Source organism: Palaemon carinicauda, chromosome 14 (genome assembly GCF_036898095.1).
Source record: "Palaemon carinicauda isolate YSFRI2023 chromosome 14, ASM3689809v2, whole genome shotgun sequence".
NCBI classification, from domain to species: domain Eukaryota; kingdom Metazoa; phylum Arthropoda; class Malacostraca; order Decapoda; family Palaemonidae; genus Palaemon; species Palaemon carinicauda.
Window position 1 is genome coordinate 39,119,856 of NC_090738.1, and position 13,716 is coordinate 39,133,571.

The window sequence follows — 13,716 nt, forward strand, 5'->3', positions numbered from 1 at the left end:
TGTTAGGACTGAGACCAAGAAATTATGGAATCATCCTCCCCATATCTATAATGACGGGCTTCCGGCCAAAAGCCGAGAGTCCTACCCCAAGCATTGGATCCCCCTGGATTCCGAAGACCCAACACTTGAGAATAGTTCCGCCAAAAAGGTCCAAACCATCTTCGGGATGGCTGAAATCATCCAATACTCTCACATATAGCTTTGAATGCAAACACCTCCCAACTGTGATACATCCTCCCACTCATCAAAGCAGGCAGCAATAAAGGATGTATAAACATCCCCGCCGGGGCTACAATGGATGTAAAAACATCCAAGCCATAGGAGAAAAGAAAAAAAAAAATAAATATATATGTACATAATATATACACATATAATGAGGGAAATTTTTCTCAGAGTTTGGAAAGCAAGACTAAAGAAAGTTTGTGAAATTAGGATAAGGTCTTAGTAATATTGAGAAAAAGAAAAAGGTAAAAGAGAGAAATTTAGATTCGAACTGGGGGAGCAATTTCCCCAAGTTCGAGAGCCCTCTTGCCCGTCACCAAGTTTCAGCACGGGAATGAAATGCCGTGCTGAAGCTCAATGACTTCATCAAGGCACTCTCTCATTAAGAGGGCTGGTCCTGTTGAGCACCCTTCTCATCAGACAGAACGGTGGAAAGGCGTACACGTCGATGTTGTCCCACCGTTGCTGGAAAGCATCTTGCCAGAGAGCCTTGGGGTCCGGGACTGGGGAGCAGTACAGAGGCAGCTTGAAGTTCAATGCTGTCGCGAACAGGTCCACGGTCGGGGAACCCCACAAAGTCAGGACTTTGTTGGCTATCTGAGGATCCAAAGACCACTCGGTACTCACTATCTGCGAGACCCTGCTCAGACTGCCGGTGAGCACATTCCTCTAGCCAGGAATGAAGCGAGCTGATAGTGTTATCGAGTGGACTTCGGTCCACCTCAGAATCTCTACTGCAAGATGGGATAGCTGCTGCGAAAAAGTGCCTCCCTGCTTGTTGATATAAGCCACTACCGTGGTGTTGTTGGCCAGGGTCCGTTGGAACTGTTGAAGAGCCAGAAAGACGGCCTTCAACTCTAGCAGGTTGATGTGCAGGCACTTTTCTGATTCTGACCAAAGGCCTGAGGTCCTCTGGTTCAGAACGTGCGGCCCCCCACCCTTCTTTTGACGCGTCCAAAAACAGTGTCAATTCCGGGGGGAGAACGAGAAGACTCACTCCCTTTCGCAGGTTCTCGTCGACCAGCCACCACCGCAGGTCCGTCCATTCCTAAAGTCCTATCGGGACCTGAACGTCCGGGGAATCGGATCCTTGATTCCACCGGGACTTGAGCCTCCACTGCAGGGATCTCATCCTGAGGCGGCCGTTTGGAACCAGACGAGCCAGGGAGGACAAGTGACCTAAGAGACGCGACCATGATTGGGCGGGAAGCTCTTCTCGCCTGAGGAAGGGTTCCGCCACCCTCCTCACCTTGCTATCCTGTCGTCTGATGGAAAGGCTTTGTGGAGATTGGTGTCTATCAGCATGCCTAGATAAACCAGTCGTTGGGACGGCTGCAGAGAGGACTTCTCGAGGTTTACCACGATCCCCAGATCCTGGCAAAGACCTAGAAGCCTGTCTCGGTGCCGAAGAAGGGTCGACTCCGAGTCTGCTAGGATCAGCCAGTCGTCCAGATAACGAAGGAGACGGATGCCGTTCCTGTGCGCCCAAGATGAAATCAGGGTGAACACACTGGTGAACACCTGAGGTGCTGTGGAGAGACCGAAACACAGCACCTTGAACTGGTAGATCTTGTCGTCTAGACAGAATCTCAAGTACTTCCTGGAAGACGGATGGATTGGGATCTGGAAGTACGCGTCCTTTAGATCCAGTGTGCACATGAAGTCTAGAGGTCTCACCGCAAGTCTGACCGTGTCCGCTGTCTCCATGCTGAACCGAGTTTGCTTGACAAACCTGTTCAGAGCCGAGAGGTCGATGACAGGTCTCCAGCCTCCAGTAGCCTTCTTTACAAGAAAGAGTCGACTGAAGAAGCCTGGGGAGCCGTCGACGACCTCCTGGAGAGCATCCTTAATGAGCATGGTCTCGACTTCTGCCCGAAGGGCTAGCCCCTTTACCGATCCCATGGCATAGGAGCTCAACGACACTGGATTCGCTGTCAGGGGAGGTTGAGATGTTATGAACGGGACGCGATAGCCTTGGCTGATCACCGAAACCATCCAAGCATCGGCCCCAGACACGCGGGGGGATTGCCACTCCCAGTGTTTGCGGCCGCGGCCGGTCCCTCTAGGAGTCTTGCCTCCCCTGGAGGACTTACCGCCCCTCTTGACCTTGGCTGGAAAGGGCTGGGGCTTAGACACCACTTTCTTAGCTGCCGGTGCCTGCTTCGGTGCCTTACGAGGCTGCTGCTGCTGCGGAGCTGGAGGCTTATAGGGCCGAGCTGTAAGGGCCCTATGGAGGAGGGAGTCCTGGCTAGATTTCTTCCACCTCTCAGCCGTTCGCTCCATATCCTGTGGCTCCAACAGATTCTCCCCAAGGAGGGAAGCATGTCTGAGCCTACAGACATCCACGGCGGGGACCTTCGGGTGGAACCTCTCGGTCACCGCATCGCGCTGCTTCAAAACCGAGTTGGCCCACAGGGTGGTGACCTGGTGTGCCAGGAACTCGATGGAGCGGGTGCCCGAGAGTAAGGAGGTCTCCAGAGCCTTCCTATTGGTCTCCCTAGACAAGTCCCCGGAGTGCAATAGGATGCCCAGAGTTCCTAGCCATATATCCAGCCACGAAGTGGCCTGCATGGCGCACTTCGCGACCTTCTCATGGCTCAGGATCTCCGACGCCGAGAACGACACCTGCCGGGCGGAGAGCTTCTCTAAAGGAACTCCCTTAGCCAGCTCTTCTGCGGAGTGATGGAGAGGAAGAGCGAGACTAGACTCACCCAAGATCTCAAAATACCTCCTCTGCTGGAGACGAGGAGGTGGGATGAGTTTGTTCCCGGCAGAGGAACGACTGGAGGAGGCAAGAATCGCGAGTTGGGCATTGGCCCTGGCTCTGGCACTCTTCAATCCCCGAGACCAGGGCAGAGCCGCACTGGTCTTAGGGGCCTTCTGAACGTCGAACTCCTGGTCCAGGACCGTGTCCTTGCCTTCTCGGGGGGCGATCACGGGGTCCATGAACCCGTTGAGTTGGCTCATCAGGCTCAGGACCTGCCAGAAGGCATGTTCAGATTCCTGCTGGTCTCCTCCTTGCGGGCTGGCAGCTAAGTCTCCCGTCCCCGGAATCTCTTCCTGGGGCGAAGCGTGGACGTTCTCCCGGGGAGCCACGGGTTCCTGGCGAATCCTTGAAGATGATTTCGGGATGGTCTTGGAGTCCTTGGGTTCCCTCCTAGGAGGGATACAGGATCCCAACAAAGAGGTTCGGAGAGCACCTTCCGCGCGAGACGATTCTCCTCCATGAAGAGAAGGCTCCCCCCTTGTGCCGAGGGGGAGACTATCACCTCACTGGACTCGCCCGAGGACGGAAAAGCCTCATCCACGGGAGAAGGAGAAAACGCCTGCGAAGGGGATGGGGCCTTCCCGACAGACCTCTTAGGAACCAACTTCTCCCTGGGGGAAGTCACCACGAAGTCCACTTCTCTCCTTCTCTTCAGCGGGGGAGAGGCAGCCGTTGGCTTGTGACCTTGATCGGCGAGTGCTGGCTTCATAGCCTTCACTAACGCCCGCATCAGAGGACCAAACCAAGTCTGTCGCTCCACGGACACAGAGTCCGAAATCCCCTCTGGAGGGAAGGGGATCGGGCGATCCTTCGGAGTGGACACCACTGGACCTGCCTGAAAAGTTAAAGGGGAAGAAAGACGCACTGACCTTTCTGAAGTGTCTTCCCTGTCCTGCATAAGAGTCCTGCGCTTCGGTGGAGGCGATCTTGAACGCGGTCTGGCGACATGCGTTCCTGCTGCTGTCACGAGCTGCGAAATTCGGCGCGAACGGTGGTCGCTCGTAGGTGAACGGTCACGCGGGCGAGTGGGCGCGCAGGCAAGCAGTCGCGCGGGCACGCAGGCGAGTGCGTGCGAGGGCGTACAGGCGAACGAGCGCGAGGGCGAGCCGGTGAACGAACGCGTTGGCGCGTCGGCGAGGGAGCGCGTTGACGCGCGGGCGAACGAGAACACTCCGAAGATCGTTGACGGCGTGTCGGCGAGGGAGCGTGTTGACGCGCAGGCGAGCGAGAACGCTCCGAAGATCGCTGACGGCGTGTCGGCGAAGGTGCGTGTTGACTCGCGGGCGAGCGAGAACGCTCCGAAGATCGCTGACGGCGCGTCGGCGAAGGTGCGTGTTGACGCGCAGGCGAGCGAGAACGCTCCGAAGATCGCTGACGGCGCGTCGGCGAGGGAGCGTGTTGACGCGCGGGCGAGCGAGAACGCTCCGAAGATCGCTGACGGCGCGTCGGCGAGGGAGCGTGTTGACGCACGGGCGAGCGAGAACGCTCCGAAGATCGCTGACGGCGCTTCTCAGGAGACCTGTAGCGCGTGGGAGCGCGATTGCGAGCAGGTGATCGGTGGTGCGCTGGCGAACGCTGGCGCGCAGGCGAGCGATGGCGCGTTGCCGCATGGTGACGCGTTGGCGAGCGATAGCGCATAGATCGCGTAGGCGTACGACCGCGCGAGGGCGAGCTAACAGAGGGCGACCCATGTCCTTCCAGATCTTCTGGGCGACGGCGCGTTGGAGAACGCTTGCGCGCAGGCGATAGGACACGCGGGCGGTCTGGAGATCGCCGATGTTCAGGTGATCGCTGTTCAGGTGATCGCTGACGCGCAGGAGAACGCTGACGAGCCGGTGAACGTTGAAGCATCTGTGATCGCTGGCGGGCAAGAGGGCGACGCGTGGAATCCTGTGAGGGAACAGTCGGCGCAGAGGCGAACGTTCACGAACAGGAACAGGAACAGGAGGCGCGTGGGCGTACGTGCGTTCTGGAAACACGCGCTGGAGAACGCGAGCGATGTTGTGCAGGAACAAGCTGAGGATCGCGAGGGCGCTCAGGAGACTGATGGCGCGCGGGGCGCACAACAGGAACTGCAGGATATTCGGAGACCACAGGGGAGCGCTGGCGAGCAGTGGGGCGATGGTCCTCAGAAGAGCGCTGACGAACAGGAGAGCGCTGATGGTCAGAAGAGCGCTGACGAGCAGGAGAGCACCTGTGCGCTAACACTGCAGAAGGGCGAGCAGGGGAACGCTGGTGCGCTGGGCGCTCAACAGGAACAACAGGTTGAAGGATGTCCTCAGGAGAGCGCTGGCAAGTAGAGGGGCGATCATCAGGAGAGCGCTGGCGAACAGGAGATCGCTGACAAACAGGAGAGCACTGACGAGCAGGAGAGCGCCCGTGCGCGAACACTGCACGCGCAAGGGAAGAATCCCTTAGCCCCGAAGGGACCGTTGCCCGTCGGGTGACGAGGTCAGGTTGCTAAACATCTGCCCCAGAAGTTGAAGGTCTGGAAGGCGTAGGAGACCGATCCCCAGAGAGGTCTAAGGAAGCTGGAGCTGCAGGCTGATTACGGCGAGGAGAGTCCCCTTCGGAGGAAGAAGGTGAAGATCCAAAAAGGCGCCTCTTAACCCCCTTATAAGGAGACGGGAGGCCCTTGCGACGCAGCGGACGGTGAGCCTTACGGCGAAGGCGGCCACGAGGAAGATCGTCAGGACCATCAGTCCTCCGAAGGGGAGTCTCAGTCAAAGCACTGCCCTTGGAGGGAAGCTGGACAGCAGAAGAGCCCGCAGGACTCCCTTCCCCCTTCGAAAGATGTACGGAAGGGGGAGGAGAGCCGTCAGCACCAACATCCACAACTGCACCTGCAGAGGATTGACCCGCCCCGTCGGAAGCCTTTGTCACCAAGTCGACGATAGACAGAGGATCTACCTCTGCTATCACCGGCGACTGCTTAACAGCGGCCCCCAACTGGACAAGGTCAATCAGGGCTACCCTGGAGGGCAGGCCCTTAAGCCCCAGGGAAGCCCAAATCTGAAAAAGATAATTGTTAGACAAAGATTCATCAATAACCTCCCCCGGAGGAGGAGGAACCGCCCCGCTATGGGAGGCGACTCCCTCTCCCCCAACCCAAGGCCGGGAAACAGAACTAGGGCCTGCGCTCCCACTCGGCCGACTCTCCTTAGGAGTCGGACGAGGGGGAGCTTCGGAGGAGGTTTGGGCGGCGAAAGAAGAGTCCCGAGAACCTTCCTCCTTCAAGGTAACCCTGGAAGGAGAACGGTCTCTCTTGGACTTCTTCTTACGCCGGCGGCCAAACCTCTCCCACTGGGAGGCAGACCACTCCCTGCACTCACTACACTTATTTTCCTGATCACACCGGCGGCCTCGACACTGCGGGCAAAGGGTGTGAGGATCAGTGTCCACGGCCGACATAAAAGTACCACAAGGGCGGCCAGCAATTCCAGGGCACTTGCGCATAGCGAACAATAAAGGTGGTCAACTTCTAATACACACACACAAACTGAAAGTAAAAGTAGAAAAAGATTAAAGGCTGTCAACGAGGACGATGGACAGACACGTCTGTTCATCGCCGGAACCAAAAGTGAAGTGAAGCAAATCACCGGTAGCAAGCTATCCCTTCCCCTACCCCCGCTAACTAGCGCGGGGGTAGTTAACACTCGTTTAAAACTATTGGCTCGTCATTTCAGCTACGCCGAAAGGTAAACCCAATGTAAATAGCGTGGTCTGTAGTGTATTTCGGTTACGGAGCAACTATGGATTATATCAAATTCATAAAAACTTAACCTTATCATCAAAGTTACAATGCCTGATAGGTACACTTCTTTGCCTAAAATTTATTATTCAGTCATAATTTGGAAACTATTTATCATAAATACATGATAAATACAGTATAACTAATAGTTTATTATTAATAACAAAAAAGTATTACCTAACAGTGCTAAACATGGAGACCATCGTCAGAAGTGTCGTTATTGTCAAGACCATTCGGCCGGGCACCACATCAACCGGAATGAAGAAGGTCAACCACGATACAATCACAAATAATCCTGATGGGATGTAAGTGTTCATTACGTGGTAACTCATTTTCCTATAAAGGCTGATCCTCACTTGCACTGATGGGAAAGTTGCTGCTGGTAAAAAAGGAACTGCATTAATGTTATGTATCATTATCAGTTAGGTCAGGTCATTCTAAAAAATAATGCAGTTGCTGACAAGGATAATTAGATAAAATAATAACTAACATTATAGAGAACACTAGAGCTAAATTTATCCCTTACTAACAGAAATATAAAAAAATATGATACATTATTGGGACATATTTCCGACATCTTGACTCCTACTTCATAGACTAACTGATTAGAGCGCATAACTGCCTTCACTGAATCGGTAGTTCTTAATCTTTAAGTTATGCAAAATGATTTATTCCAGTTTTCAGCTAGCTAGAGTGGAACTGTCCAGGCCAAAGAACGAAGAAAAAAAACTAGGAATTAATGTAGGCTAATTAGCCTTTTATGGCCTAAAAGAATAACTACATATTAACAAAGAGTAAAAGGTAACATGGAAGAGATCACTTGCATTTTCTAACAGCTTAATACTATACCTTACTAATTTACCAACGAACACTACACAGTACATGAGGATATATTGTACTAATTTTGACAATTATATTTTGTGCTACTTACAAAATCATCATATAACAATAATGAAAGTATAATACATGATATGAACCAGATCTGACCAGTGTTCAAGTTAAAGTGAATCATCAAAGATCTTAAGACTTGTAAGCAAAAATTTTCTTTGTTTTATTTTTGTAAAATAGAAATAATAGTATTTTGGGTAGCTAGTCACCAATTTGCATCTGGAGTTGTAATATATTGCTATGTTGTTGCAATTGACCATCTCGAATCACTGCTAGACCTCAAAATGAAGACTGCATTTGCATATTCAAAAATAGACTCGCAGGGTTCTTCACTGTCTTCATAGGTTCAACAATACTTGAGACTGGACATCAGTATAGTAGTCATTTGCCCCTACTTTGTACTAGAGACAAAAAACAAGTAGCCATAACCATACCCTGACACCCTTTGACAGTTATTCACATATTTTCATCCTTAGTGATATAGTACTGCAAAAGCCCTGCTCTGTCTGGTGAGGACTATTCAACGCTATCTTAAATAAACATGTAGTATGTTCAAATAAAAAATATTAGATGGAAACTTACACCTTCATAGGGCAATCAATCCTATTACCTAAACCTTATGTACAGTACATAACAAATAAAAGATACTTCTTACATACTTACATATAGCAAGGCACTTCCCCCAATTTTGGGGGGTAGCCGACATCAACAAATGAAACAAAAACAAAAAAGGGGACCTCTACTCTCTACGTTCCTCCCAGCCTAACAGGGGACTCAACCGAGTTCAGCTGGTACTGCTAGGGTGCCACAGCCCACCCTCCCCCGTTATCCACCACAGATGAAGCTTCATAATGCTGGATCCCCTACTCCTGCTACCTCCGCGGTCATCTAAGGCATCGGAGGAAGCAGCAGGGCCTACCGGAACTGCGTCACAATTGGTCGCCATTCATTCCTATTTCTAGCACGCTCTCTTGCCCCTCTCACATCTATCCTCCTATCACCCAGAGCTTCCTTCACTCCATCCATCCACCCAAACCTTGGCCTTCCTCTTGTACTTCTCCCATCAACTCTTGCATTCATCACCTTCTTTAGCAGACAGCCATTTTCCTTTCTCTCAACATGGCCAAACCACCTCAACACATTCATATCCACTCTAGCTGCTAACTCATTTCTTACACCCGTTCTCACTCTCACCACTTCGTTCCTAACCCTATCTACTTGAGATACACCAGCCATACTCATTAGACACTTCATCTCAAACATTTAATTTCTGTCTCTCCATCACTTTCATTCCCCACAACTCCGATCCATACATCACAGTTGGTACAATCACTTTCTCATATAGAACTCTCTTTACATTCATGCCCAACCCTCTATTTTTTACTACTCCCTTAATTGCCCCCAACACTTTGCAACCATCATTCACTCTCTGACGTATATCTGCTTCCACTCCACCATTTGCTGCAACAACAGACCCCAAGTACTTAAACTGATCCACCTCCTCAAGTAACTCTCCATTCAACATGACATTCAACCTTGCACCACCTTCCCTTCTCGTACATCTCATAACCTTACTCTTACCCACATTAACTCTCAACTTCCTTCTCTCACACACACTTCCAAATTCTGTCACTAATCGGCCAAGATTCTCTTCTGTGTCTGCAACCAGTACAGTATCATCCGCAAACAACAACTGATTTACCTCCCATTCGTGGTCATTCTCGTCTACCAGTTTTAATCCTCGTCCAAGCACTCGAGCATTGACCTCTCTCACCACTCCATCAACATACAAGTTAAACAACCACGGCGACATCACACATCCCTATCTCAGCCCCACTCACCGGAAACCAATCACTCACTTCATTTCCTATCCTAACACATGCTTTACTACCTTTGTAGAAACTTTTCACTGCTTGCAACAACCTTCCACCAACTCCATATAACCTCATCACATTCCACATTGCTTCCCTATCAACTCTATCATATGCTTTTTCCAGATCCATAAACGCAACATACACCTCCTTACCTTTTGTTAAATATTTCTCGCATATCTGCCTTGCTGTAAAAATCTGATTCATACAACCCCTACCTCTTCTAAAACCACCCTGTACTTCCAAGATTGCATTCTCTGTTTTATCCTTGATCCCATTAATCATTACTCTACCATACACTTTTCCAACTACACTTAACAAACTAATACCTCTTGAATTACAACACTCATGCACATCTCCCTTACCCTTATATAGTGGTACAATACATGCACAAACCCAATCTACTGGTACCATTGACAACACAAAACACATATTAAACAATCTCACCAACCATTCAAGTAGTCACACCCCCTTCCTTCAACATCTCAGCTCTCACACCATCCATACCAGACGCTTTTCCTACTCTCGTTTCATCTAGTGCTCTCCTCACTTCATCTATTGTAATCTCTCTCTCATTCTCATCTCCCATCACTGGCACCTCAACACCTGCAACAGCAATTATATCTGCCTCCCTATTATCCTCAACATTCAGTAAACTTTCAAAATATTCCGCCCATCTTTTCCTTGCCTCCTCTCCTTTTAACAACCTTCCATTTCCATCTTTCACTGTCTCTTCAATTCTTGAGCCAGCCTTCCTTACTCTCTTCACTTCTTTCCAAAACTTCTTATTCTCTTCATATGAATGACCCAATCCCTGACCCCACCTCAGGTCAGCTGCCCTACTTCTTAAAAAATAATAAGTAGCTTCTATTTACTACAAGTACCTAGTACTTAATGACACAAAGTTATCAAAACTTCCTAAAAAAATTGCAATCCTAACAGACTTTAACTATACCAATAAATTGTTTTTCCTCTTAACTAACAAGGAAGGTAGTATTTCCATAATTTCCTCATCAAAATATAATCCATTGCTGCAGGAAACCTACCCAATTCAACTGTCTGCTGTCTACATACAGAAAATAAAATAAAATAAATTCCCTGATCAATTCAATGTGTAAACAGAATAAGCATTCAGTGTAAATTAAATGGAATAGTGAAACAAATTCTAAAGAAATGCTTGAAAAAAAAATATTTAGCAGAGAGGATTTCACGGCAGCAGCAAATTACCATATAGGCACTCGTATGATGAGTACCCGTTCAAAAACCTTGGATCCACTCATGCATGCACAGTACATGTCATACTGTTTAAAGAATTAAATTTCTTTCTTTTATTTCAAGAGGGATTATGTCACACAAGAAGGCTAATTGTAGGTAGTAGACTTTTAACCCTACTGTGATCCTGAGTTTACCAGATTTGCTGCCAGGCTCATGATTTTTGGCTATGGTCACGATCTACCCATCCGCCTTTCTCTGCCTTGGTAGGGCCAAACTATAACACTATTCCATCTTATTTATCTTCCTCTCGTTTTTATTAGTTTTTCTATTTTATACATGGAAGACTTATTTCAATGTTGTTACTGTTCTTAAAAATGGAGTTTTTATGATAAAATAAAGTTTTATGAATACTTACCTGGCAGTTATATATATATAGCTGAGTCTCCGACTGCGGCAGAATTTAATCGAAAATCGCGGCAACCGCCTTGTGGTGGTTGTGTGGTTAGATGGTTAACAACCCTTACAGGGTGGTACTTGGAATCATTCCCGTTTTCTGTTCCTCAGATTATCTTTGCCCGACCTGTCTCCTGAGGGGAGGTGGGTGGGCTTTAAAATATATATATAACTGCCAGGTAAGTATTCATAAAACTTTGTTTTATCATAAAAACTCCATTTTTATGAATAGAACTTACCTGGCAGTTATATATATATAGCTGATTCACACATTTGGAGGAGGGAAACAGACAGAAAAACATAGTTGGGGAAACAACAAAAGAGTTGTAGGAGAACAAACACCTTGATTCCTTACCTGCTAAGGTAGCTGACTTCAAAGGTAACTGCCTCTAGAGTCGCTTTCCCTTAGGAGTGTTCAGCCAGGAGTAGACCTGCTACGCTGCAAACAACTCAATCGAGTCTGTCAAAGGGGTAGGACCAACAACTTGACTAGACTTCAGAAAACTACCTTCCCATATAAAAAACCTGCAACCTTACTAAAGCTAACCCTCTAACCTTGCAGAAATAGATATAAACTATCTATCTGGACTAAGGGAACCGTACCACAGGACGATGACCTCAGACAACCATAAAAAACACAAACCCAAATACAAGTACATAAACTAAGGTTGAGTGGGGGTAGTAACTCCTTTGCCTAATACAGAAGCCGCAGCTACGTATGGGCCCAAGGTATAACACTTGTCATAGTCCACTCTTACCTCTCTGAGGTAATGAGAAGCGAAGACAGAGTTGCTCCTCCAGAACGTTGCATCCATGATCTGCTTAACTGACATATTTTTCCGGTATGCCAGCGAAGCAGCAATGGCCCTTACTTCGTGAGCCCGTACTTTTAACAGGGCGAAGTTTTCTTCCTCACAAAAGAGGTGGGCTTCCCTAATAGTCTCCCTCAGGAAAAAGGACAAAGCGTTCTTTGACAGGGGTTTTTGAGGATCCTTCACCGAACACCATAAGGAGTTGGAAGCACCCCTCACGCTCTTAGTGTGGGCCAAATAAGCCTTGAGAGCCCTAACCGGGCAGAGGAGGCTTTCCTGTTCCTGACCTACCAGATTCGTGAGGTTAGGGACTTCAAAAGTCCTAGGCCAGGGTTTCGAAGGGTTCTCATTCTTGGCGAGAAAGTCGAACCTCAAGGAACAAACCGCTCCATTTAGGGTGAAGCCTACACGCTTCTCGATTGCCTGGACCTCGCTGATCCTCCTGGCAGTCGCTAGAGACAAAAGGAAGAGGGTTTTCTTAGTCACATCTCGCAGAGAAGCTTGCGAGATAGGCTCAAACTTCCTGGAGCACAAAAACTTAAGCACCACATCCAGGTTCCAAGAAGGGGGTCTTAAGTGCACCTGCTTCGTTGTCTCAAAAGACCTAATGAGGTCCTGCAAGTCCTTATTCTGAGATAACTCTGAGATAACTCTAAGCCTCTATGCCTAAAGACGGTTGAGAGCATGCTCCTGTATCCTTTAATGGTAGATACAGCCAGTTTAGCATCCTGCCTGAGGTACAAAAGAAAGTCTGCAATCTGGCTTAGAGAGGGAGAGGACGAGGAAACCTTGCGCCTCTTGCACCAAGCTCTAAAGGTCTCCCACTTCGACTGGTAGACTCTTTGTGAAGAGATCCTCCTTGCCCTGGCAATAGCTTTCGCCGCTTGTGCCGAAAAGCCTCGAGATCTAACGAGCTTCTCGACAGTCTGAAGGCAGTCAGATTGAGAGCGAGGGGGTTTTGGTGAAATCTCTCGAAGTGGGGTTGTCTGAGAAGATCTGGACAAGCCGGGAGTCTTCTTGGAAAGTCCATCAGCAACCCTACCACTTCGGTGAACCATTCCCTCGCAGGCCAGAATGGAGCCACTAGGATCATTCGTCCCGAATCGAGGAGAGCGAACTTCCTGACAACCAGATTGATGATCTTGAACGGGGGAAAGGCATACATGTCCAGCCCCGTCCAATCCATCAAGAAGGCGTCCACTGCAACAGCTTCCTCGTCCGGGACTAGGGAGCAGTAGTTGGGGATCCTCTTGTTTAGACCGGAGGCGAAAAGGTCTATTACTGGTCTGCCCCACAACTTCCAGAGGCTCCGACAGACATGCGGGTTGAGAGTCCACTCTGTAGGAAGGACCTGTCCCCTCCTGCTGAGCATGTCTGCCCTGATGTTTCTCTGCCCTTGAACAAACCTTGTCAACAGCTGGGTCTCGTTCTCGTTCGCCCAGAGGAGAAGCTCTCTCGCAGTTGAGAACAGAGAGAGGGAGTGAGTTCCCCCTTGCTTCCTTATGTACACGAGAGCTGTGGTGTTGTCGGAATTGATCTCTACAGTCTTTCCCGACACCGAGGTTTTGAAGGCCTTGAGCCCTAACAAAATGGCCATCAATTCCTTCCTGTTGATATGCCAACTGACCTGACTCCCTTCCCAAATTCCTGAGACCTCTTTGTTCCCTAGTGTTGCTCCCCAGCCTGACTCGGACGCGTCTGAGAATAACACTAGGTCGGGGTTCTTCTTGAACAAGG

General features: G+C 49.4%; 2 protein-coding genes across 3 annotated transcripts in view; one reads left to right on the forward strand and one right to left on the reverse strand.

Moving 5' to 3' along the window:
* Positions 1–13,716, forward strand: part of LOC137653528 (spermatogenesis-associated protein 20) — a 186,066-nt gene that overhangs the window by 129,078 nt on the left and 43,272 nt on the right. The gene's annotated exons all lie outside the window — the stretch shown is intronic.
* Positions 1–13,716, reverse strand: part of LOC137653825 (glycine receptor subunit alpha-1-like) — a 44,516-nt gene that overhangs the window by 19,796 nt on the left and 11,004 nt on the right. The window contains exon 4 of the mRNA XM_068387476.1: positions 6,918–7,119. Within this exon, the coding sequence (XP_068243577.1) occupies positions 6,918–7,119 (202 nt within the window). The remainder of the gene's footprint in view (positions 1–6,917; positions 7,120–13,716) is intronic.